Source organism: Miniopterus natalensis, chromosome 5, assembly GCF_054644295.1.
Source record: "Miniopterus natalensis isolate mMinNat1 chromosome 5, mMinNat1.hap1, whole genome shotgun sequence".
NCBI lineage: Eukaryota > Metazoa > Chordata > Mammalia > Chiroptera > Miniopteridae > Miniopterus > Miniopterus natalensis.
This window is the reverse complement of record NC_142085.1, coordinates 59139945-59150083: the sequence shown is the minus strand read 5'-3', so window position 1 is coordinate 59150083 and position 10139 is coordinate 59139945. Positions and strand designations below refer to the sequence as shown.

The following is a 10139-nucleotide window of genomic DNA, read 5'->3' as shown; positions in this document are numbered from 1 at the left end:
TTGCCATTTGATCCAATCATCCCACTTCTAGGAATATATCCTAAGAAACCCAAAACACCAACCAGAAAGAATTTATGCACCCCTATGTCCATAGCAGCACAATTTACAATAGTTAAGATCTGGAAATAGCCCAAGTGCCCATCAGTAGATGAGTGGATAAATAAGTTTTGGTATATTTACACCATGGAGTACTATCCAGCTTTAAAAAAGAAGGATCTCTTACCCTTTGGGACAGCATGGATAGAACTGGAGAGTATTATGTTAAGCAAAATAAGCCAGTCAGAGAAAGACAAGTATCACATGATCTCACTCATATGTGGAATCTAATGAACAAAATAAACTGATGAACAAAATAGATCCAGAGACACAGAAGCCTGGAACAGGCTGAGGGATCTCAGAGGGAAAGAAGGGTTAGGGGGGTGGGGAGAGATTAACCTAAGAACTTATCTGCATATATGCACAACCCATAGACACAGACAATAATGTGTTAAAACCCCAGGGCAAGCACAGCAGAGGGGACCAATGGGGGAAAAAGAGGACACCTGTAATACTTTCAACAATAAAGATAATTTTTTAAAATGCTATCTTATGTGTATGTTTGAAACTTTACATTTAAATAGATCCAGAGACACAGAAGCATTGAATAGACTGATGAATCTCAGAGGAAAGGTTATTTTAAATGAGAGTACTAATATTTTGTTATTTGTATTTTCTGAATTACATCTATCCTTTTTCTTTTAATTTATCTTTAGTGTTGAAAGCATTACAGATGTCTCCTTTTTCCCCCCATTGGTCCCCTCTACCTGGCATCTGCCCCACCCCCAGGCTTTCTCCAAACTATTGTCTGTGTCCATGCGGTTATGCATTTATGCATTTAATTCTTTGATTACTCTCACTCCACCCACTCCCCCACCCCTGCCTTTAATCCTTTTAAGCTTTATTAACCTTTTTACTTCCTTTTCCAGATTATTAAAATAAGGGTTTTAGAGCACACACCCCCTATGATTTTTGTGAGGATTAAATGAAATAATTCATGTACACAATGAATTATGTGCCTGGCACACAGTAAATGTTCAATCAATGTTTCAATTATTTGAAACATTATTTGTTTCTGATTCATGGATCATTTGTTAACCAGAGCATTGTATAATAGGGTCTATTTTACATTTTAAACCTATTCTTCTAGTACTTGTTTTCTTTTTCTTTTTTTCTTTTTTAAATATATCTTTATTGATTTCAAAGAGAGGACAGGAGAGGGAGAGAGAGAGATAGAAACATCAATGATGAGAGAATCATTGATCGAGCCCGAAACCCGGGCATGTGCCCTGACCGGGAATAGAACCCCGATCGCCTGGATCCTAGGTCGACGCTCAACTGCTGAGCCACGCCCGGCCGGGGCCTAGTACTTGTTTTCTAAGGATTTGTGGGGGGCTTTTTATTGGAAAAATAGAAAATAATTATTGTTTTGTCATTTTCAGTGTCTATTGTTTGGTTTTCACATGGAACTAAGAAAGAACTTCAACTTAATCAGCATAAGTCAATAAATTACCATCTTTCTACCTCAAGTCCTCTTTCTGCCCAAGGCCTGGCCTTCATCCAGCCCAGGTGCACTCCCCACACCTCACCCACTGCTCAGCACCAATTCTCTTCCTGGCCCCTTCTCCCATTATCTCACTGACAGCCACTCCCACTTGCTCTCCATGGAAACACCCTTTCAGCCAATACAAAACACCTTGATCAAAGCAGCCTACCTCAATTTATGATTAAGGAAAAAAATTAAGAAAAATGAACAAAAAATAATTTAAGCCCTTCGAATATTGGTGAAAAGAGCGGTACTATTTGAAACCACAACTGACTGAAGAAGCTTCTCCCTCTTGAGAAAGTAGAGACAGAGGCCTAATTTCCCTACATAAAAAGTAAGAATTTGAGTTTTCTGCAAGTGAGTTTCTTGAATTTCCTGGGAAGGAAAGGAAACTGTCTTTCTTTATGGGCAGCAAGGTGGTCAAGGCAAAAGCAATGGCTACAGGCTGGGGATCGTGAACTGGGATCAAGGTGAGCTAGAAGGGTTATGAGATTTTCATAAAACCTCAACATCTAATATCCAGGATTTGGCTTAAGATGCATCACACATATCCTGTCAGTCATCCTGAAAATGGAAAACCACTGCATTCATAGCACTATGTTCAGAGTACTTTGGAGAGAGAAAAGCAGATGCTCGATGGGGTTTCAATGTTGCCTCCTCCTGGCTGAACTGTGTTGTGAGGGACTCATCACTAACATCAAAAAAGATCCGTTGGTTGAGTGTCCTCCCATGCACCAAAATGTAGCTGGTTCGATTCCCAGTCAGGGCACATGCCTGGTTTCAGTTTCAGTTTTGGGGGCGTGCAGGTGGTAGCCGATTGATGTTTCTCTCTCTGCCTCTCCCTTCTCTCTCTAAAAGCAATAAAAACATATTTTAAAAAGAAAAGAAAAAGAAAACCAAAATTTCAAACACGCACACACAAAACAGCATTTTCCTCAACTCGGTATCTAGGAAAATTCCCACCTAGAGGAGATGGCTGACAGAAATTCTGGCCTGTGTGACCTAATGTCCTTAAAGGATTCTGTTATCAGAGGCCCAGCAGAGAGGCCCAGAGCCCATTCCTCTCTCCCACTTTTACCCCCCAGCAAAGGCCAGAGCAGAAGCAGGGCACTCAGGACACATAACACAAGGGTGAATATCCTAGGGTCATCAGCATTCACCAAACTCTAAGACAAAACTTAAGGGCTATTCAAAAACAGTAGCCTTTAAGAAGCAGAATTTTCACCATTTTTTCCTGGTTGCTTCTTAAGAAAAAAAGCTGGTGTTTGTTTATTTTTTGCGGTTAATCCTCACCTGAGGATATTTTTTTCCATTGGTTTTTAGAAAGAGTGGAAGGGAGGGAAGCAGTGGGAGAGAGAGAAACAGTTATGTGAGAGACACATCAATTGGTTGCCTCCCAGACACTCTCCGACCAGGATGGAGGATTGAACCTGTAACCCAGATACATGCCCTTGACCAGGAATTGAACCTGCAACCCTTCTCTAACCACTTAGCACACCAGCCAGGGCAAAACTGACCTTTTACTTACAGAAAATTCTAGAACAAATATTAAGAACACAGACTTGGGTCATCAAAGTGAGCAATCATTTTAATACTATACACCTTTGGGTATGATCAGGGTATTAGAATTGATGATGGAAATTTTGTGATCGACGTGGGGAAGTGGGAGAGGGTAGTAGACAAGAATGTTCTTAATGCCTTGTGTTCTGTTAACACACTGAACTAATCCCACCTAAGACCACCCATCTTCCTCATTCTTCCCTCCCTTCTCTTCAATTGTTCCAAGGGTTGTTTGTTTTAATGCAGACATTTAAACTGCATTATAATGAAAACAAAATTAATTTTAAATTAATCTTTTAAAATTTAATTTGTTGACTTAATACAATAATTAAAATTAAAATACACTGTCCTTTAGTCTACTAGCTTCAAAGTGTACTCCCCAAAGGTATCATTTGGGAACTTATTGCAAATGCAAATTCTTGGGCCCCATTCCAGATTTGCTGAATTCATCTGTGGACTTCTGGATGCACATTGAAATCACCTAGAAAACTTGGAAAAGTACCACTGTCTGTGACCCATCCCCAGAGATTCTAATTTGATTAGTTCAAGGTATGGTTATGGATGTAGGTATTTTTCAAAGTTCCCTCATGTGCTTGTAATGAGAAGCCAGAACTGAAAATCATTGGTCCAACCCACTTACATCACATGGGCTTTATGGTCAAATATAGTCAGTCATTCAAATCAACTACATTCTAGGAGTGTGAGGGTGAGAGGGTAGTCTCCCTCCCAAACAGAAATTTTAGGGTCCATGAAAGTTTCTCTCAGTCCCCTCAAACATTCCCTTTCTGATCCTGGTGGGTAGGATTGAGTTGCTCCGATTCTGTTTAGCCTTGGTTGGAGCTCAGCCCAGGTCTTTTCTTTCCTCATATTTCCATGGCCTCTTTGAGTTCCCTTTCCTCACCTTGCCATAGTTTCAGTCAGTTATACCAATTGAGGCAGGTTAGGATAGGTACTTAATGGATTTAGTCCAAGAATTCTGTGGCAGAAAGAACATTGTGAATTTCTCACAAGCAGATGCTCAGTGGGCCACCACTGTCTTCTCCTTCAGGCAATTCGGGACAGAAAAACGGACGCAAAGGCTCCAAAAATAAATTATTGTGCATATAGATGAGAGCATCATTTCTAACATCAAAAAACTTGATTTCTTCCACGTCAACATCTAGAAAAATCCCTATGTGGCTAAGGCCAGGGCTCTCAGGAATTCTGGTTTCTGAGATGGAACTGGAGTGGATTGCTCCTGCCCTCATGCTGATGATCCAGAAGCCATGCTCACAGGAAAAGCCACTCTTCCTCTTTCTGTCAACTGATTCCTTGCAGACTCCCAGAGCCCACTCCTTCCCCGCTTTCACTTCTACCTCCCAGTAATGGCGACCAGAGGAGAAGCACGGGGTGCCCAGGACGCAGGCCATGTAGGCAAATCTCTGGGGATCTTCCATCGGGTTGTGGCAGATCTACCCACAGTGGACTTTCCTTAGGTCATCAGAGAGGACTAGGCGGGTGTTTGCGGTGGCTACATCCAGGGTCATATCCTCCCTAAACTTCTGAAACTCACCTCTCAGGCACAGACTTTGCTCCAGTAGGAAACTGTGCTGTTTGATGGAAAAAGTGAGTGACTTAATTTGCAATTCTTCCAAAGGTGGTTTCTCGGTTACTTCTCGACATATGGGGCAGATCAATTTCAGATCCTTCCTTTTCAGTAGCCAAATCTGAATGCAATGATAGCAGAAAACATGCACACAAGAGAGGGAAATGGGATTGGAGAAAAGTCCAAGACAAATTGGACAGATTGCCTCTTCCTGCAGACTTGTCAGCATGGTTTCTCACTCCTTAGCAGTAAACTGAACTAAAATGGCCCTTTGTTAGCTTCTGGGAGTGATCAAGAGCCTCAGTACAGTTGCTCTTCAACCATCAGGATGTACCTAAGTCCAATACAAAAAATAAATAGTATGAATTTTTCTATAATTGATACATGAAAGTGAAGTTGAGTCACCAGAGAATCATAATAAAGGCACAATCTGTGAAGAAAACTATGAAAACTATCCAAAATCAAGATGGTCACAATAGAAAGAAATAGGACAGTGGACACTATCTTTTCAGGTAGGACAGTTTACCTTATCTGGAGACTTATAGGTGAAGTCTTGTCTTCGGGAACTGAGTCCAACTGGGTCTTTAATGGGATCTAGGAGAGCAGTCTCTGCCCCTAGTTAATATTCCTTTGTAGGTCACCTGCAGTTCAAGAAAAATTATTTCTACATTTAGATATAATCATAAAAATAAAGCCAATCCTACCCTACTCATCACAGAAAAGTGATGAAATTTTGGAGCCCTCAAAATTTCAAAGAAAATTACCATATGTGAGCAAAACTAGTCAAAACCACTGCAAAATAAATAATATGCTCATTATAGAATCAATTTTAAGGACAAAAAACTGAGTTACTAGAACATCCTGGAACTCATTTCTACCCAACAAATACTTATTAGCCTTCCATGCTTCCAGCCCCAGCTAGACTCTGGGGACACAAAGTGTGTAAGCATAGACAGGATACATGCCCAGGTGCAATACGGAGTCTTTGGAAGCTTCCTATTTCCTGATGGGGCCAGGTTGAGCAGCAACAGAGATAATCCTCTTCCTCAAATCCCCTATCACCATTTCCAAAAAAAACTGACTTCTTAACAGGAAATTGAAAATGGTGAGTGAATAAATGGAAAGTGAATAAAGTTCCCCTGAAACAGGTTAAGATGGATCCTTTCTCTCCTGAAATCCAAAGGTAAAGGCATTGGAAAGATAAATTGTGGCCAAAGAGAAAGGAATGGGACAGCAGAAATAGCCCAGACAGAAGAGATCAGTAACCTTGATATAAGGACTTTCAGTGAAGGTGGTGAAGGCACTGAAGGTCTGAGCTCTCAACTCCACCTCTCCTGGCCTTCACTTCTTTCTGAAGTGTGTTTGAGCTCAGATACTCTGGCTTTTTATAGTCCTTGGGACACGAACTCCACCCACATTTGGCTCCATCCACATTGTGACCCCAAATGATTAGATCAACTAGATCCAATCAAGTAAACTTAATCCTACTTCTTGGCATTTCTATGATGTGGATATTGTTACGTTTCATGTTGACTCACAGCTCCCTTAAACTATCTTCCTGTTTTTTAATTGTTTTTTTGGACTGTCTCTGGTGCAGGCCAGCATCAGAAGCTGTTTGTGACTAGCCTTGAGTACTCTGTTTGGAACTATCAACAACCCAAGGCTTGAAGTCCCCTCTGATGGAGCTGGGTGCATTTGGACAGAACCAAGATGCTCACCAAAGTCTGCTTTTCCAAGGCCCGGGTCCCAGAGGAGATCAGGAAAAGACTCAAAGCACTCTGAAGTCTGCCTCTGCCTGCAGGCTTATTAATCTGATTCTCTTAAAGAGCCTCAGGCTATAGAAACTCCACAGAGTAGAGTGAGAGATTTCTAGCAGGGTAGGGCAATTGCTTCCCCCTCAGGCAAAAGCTGCTTGGAAGGTAAATGTCTGCCTGAGAAAGGTGTCCTCTGCAGTATGGGGGAATGACTTGGCCCAGGAATCCAGAGGGGTGTCCTCTGAACTCTATTTCCAGAGCCCACAACCCTAGATTCTGCACACACAGCTCCAGTCCACTCTGCCCTCCCTCTGCTGGACCCCAAGGTGAGTGACTACACATGAAACTTTGTGCTTTGGCTCTTTAAGAGGGTGCCTGCAACTCCAGCCATCTCTCCCTGGCAGATAGAAACCTGGCTGCTTTTCACAGCCAGATATTATGTGGGCACCTTTCTCAGTTCTGGTGCTCTTGGCTGGGAAGCCCAGCCTGGGGTTTAGGCCCTAGAGTCCTCAGTGGGAACCCCCCACAGCTGAGATACCCCTCCTGACCTTCAGCTGCTGCCTGTGGGAGCCCCGCCAGCCCTCTCACACCTCCACACTTCCTACCAGTCTCTATGTGGTCTCCACATTTCCTCCTTGGTTATGAGGGTGCTCTCCAGCTCGTCTTCAGTTGCAGTTTGTTATCCAGGATGGTTTTTTTATACTTTAGTTGTAATTCCAGTTTGGTCCCAGGAGAGTGTCAGTGTAACTTCCACTCAGTCTGCCACTATCTTTAATCTCCCCCTGTAACATCTTAATGCCCACGTTATAATATAACAAAAATGCGCATGAAGATTTTTTAATGTTTAGAATAATTTTTAATTATCATTAATTTTTCTATGAGGTAAGATTAAATCGCAAAGTTTAATTCTATAGGTTCCTGATTAAAAATGAAATGGACTTTCACACATGCTAAGGAGATAAGATTCAGCCACTGGTAGGGGAGGGGCACATGTCTGCCCTGTCAGGAATCTGATACCTTTACAAGGGTGTGATGTGTTTGCTCAAAATACAATTTGTATTTTTCAAAAGGCAGCAGCTATAGCGGAATGACTTTGCAGCCTTCTCTTCTCTCCAATCCTCATCCTTCCATCTTCTCTGCTACCTGGTTGTACATTAAAGTGAGCCCTTCTCTCTGTCTGCAAGAAGCAGAGGGCACCTCTCTGAATTAATGCCACACCCACTCTCTCCTGCAGAGCTTCAGGAAAATAATATTTTTGGCACTTGGGATATGTTGTATGTTCCACTTCTATGCTTATTTAAAGGACAGACTCTCTACAAAAAAAAGTTAAGGTGGATTGACTCTATAGTTACATATTTGGTAATATGTAATTCCTACTCTGGTCTTATTAATGGATCGCTTGTTTTTTCTTCTGATAGAAAAATTAATTAATGTTTATGTGCTCTTGTCACAGGGTATGTTCCTATCTGTATAATGGTGGTCAACAGAATTATTTACCTACAGAAAACTATCTGTAACAATAACAAGCTCCAACCTGGGTCTTTATATAAGTTGCAATGACCGTAAGCCATCCACTCTCACATAACGTAGTAATGCTTAGTCACTCCAAGTGGGCCCACCCTCCTTTCACCTTGTAGGACCAGACCCTGAGCGGAGCCCAAAGGGGCTCAGTGTGAATTTCAGTAAGTGGTTAGTGCAGGAATAAGGACACACATGTGACCCTGCCACTGGGTCATTTACTTTGTGGTTTCCAGAGCCAAATATAAAAGTTTTTAGATTAGCCATATGTTTTCTCCTCTGGTTTAGGGCTATTGAAATACTTTTGTGTAGGTGAGAAAGTCTGAGTCAAAATAAATTTCCCTTCCACCTAATTATCTGACATTTAATGTATTACCGAATGCAGCCTGAAGATCTCTTAAACCGATTTGGGCTTCACCCCCACTCTGGGAACAGAGATACATCAAGGCAACTGCCTCCCATCCCAATTATCAGCCTCACAGAGGTCAGAAACTACCAGTCTGGCTCAGATCACTAGGCAGAAATGCAAGCGCCATAACTCCCTCCTCCACCAATTCATCCTCAGCGGCTTGCCATGGCTCTTCAGTTATACACGAAAATCCCTACCATGTCCTTCTGGCTCCTCCCCTCTCTCCAGCCTCATCTTCTGAAATCCAGACACAAAGCCTCCTCTCATTCCTTCCCCCGTACTCCCAATTCTGGACAGGTTGGTTCTCTCTGACCAGAAGGAGCCCCACCCAACCACCCAGTTAACACCTATTCATCCTTCATTCAGGCAGTGGGGGTGTCAGTTCTTCAAGGGAGTGTTCCCCAGAGTATGGTCAGAAGCCCCTATTATACCCTCATAGTATCCTGCATCCTTCCTCCAGGTAAATTATCACGATGTTAGTTATACAACCACATGATTCATCTGTGGCTCCTTCACATTAATAAATCACACCTACTAAGCACTTCCTATGTGCCAAGCATTTTCTAAGTACTTTACATGTTTCCTAGCACTGATTCCTTATAGCTCTATGAAGTAGGTGCTGTTATCCTCTTAACCTCTCAGATGATGCATTTAAAACTACCACCAAACTATATGACCTCGGTGTGTTACTAAATCTCTCTGGATTGCCTACCTCTCATTGTCTTTTACATGAGACAACAATAAACTTCTATTCTGTTGAAATCAGTGTACCATAGGATTTATCTATTTTATGAATCCAATTCAATCCAATTGAAGTCTAGTTAAAATAGGGGCTAACCTAATTCTTTCAGCTTCTGGAACTATGGATCCATGCTATCTTGATAGTCGTAGTAACTCATCAGACTTCATTCAGAGACTGGAAACCCTGGATCCGATCTATGTTTCCTACCATATTTTGCATTTTACTTATAGTTTCTCACCTAGCTGAAGAGACAGGTGTGACTCATTAGAGCTTCTATATACTTCTAAATGTCCTTGTCAGTACCTGTCAGTGGACATTAGCTCTTCAGTTTGTTTTTACAATTCTCTTGGTGACCTCCATAGCATGGCATCACTGAAAAACTAGAAATGGCAATGATTAACTAGCAGAGTCGGCACAGTCCTGTGCACTCAGCAGAGGATGCCTGATGCAGTCAAACCTTTCAATTAACTATCACCTAGACACAACATATCATCTTAGCAGCATGCTGACCATTGTCATGGGGTAAGTCCACAAAAACTAATCAAAATAGCTGTCCTCCTTCAGACTAGCCAGCAACCCCCCAAGCCTTGCACACTAACATCTGAATGTCTACTATCTTTCAGATTTTCTGTTAAATACTGAGGGGATCCAAGAAAAAAAACAACACAAAACAGAGTGACACAACCCAGCCAGTGTTGCTCAGTGGTTGAGCATTGATCCATGAACCAAGAGATCTCTGGTTCGATTTCCAGTCAGGGCACATGCCTGGTTTGTGGGCTTGATCTCCAGTAAGGGATGTGCAGGAGGTGGCCGATCAATGTCTCTCTCTCATTGATGTTTCTATCTCTCTATCCCTCTCCCTTCCTCTCTCTCTAAAAATCAGTAAATAATCATATTTTTAAAAAAAAAACAGAGTGATACAGTCAATGCCCTGTATGTTATAGCATAATTAAGGAGGTAAGAAAAATCGATGAGAAGGTAAATAATGT

General features: G+C 41.9%; 1 protein-coding gene across 1 annotated transcript; it reads right to left on the bottom strand.

Annotated features, from left to right (window-relative positions):
* Nucleotides 1-4104: 4104 nt before the first annotated feature.
* Nucleotides 4105-4956, bottom strand: RFPL4B (ret finger protein like 4B). Its single transcript, XM_016217479.2, is given in 1 exon segment — nt 4105-4956. A coding segment is annotated over 1 exon segment (852 nt).
* Nucleotides 4957-10139: the final 5183 nt, after the last annotated feature.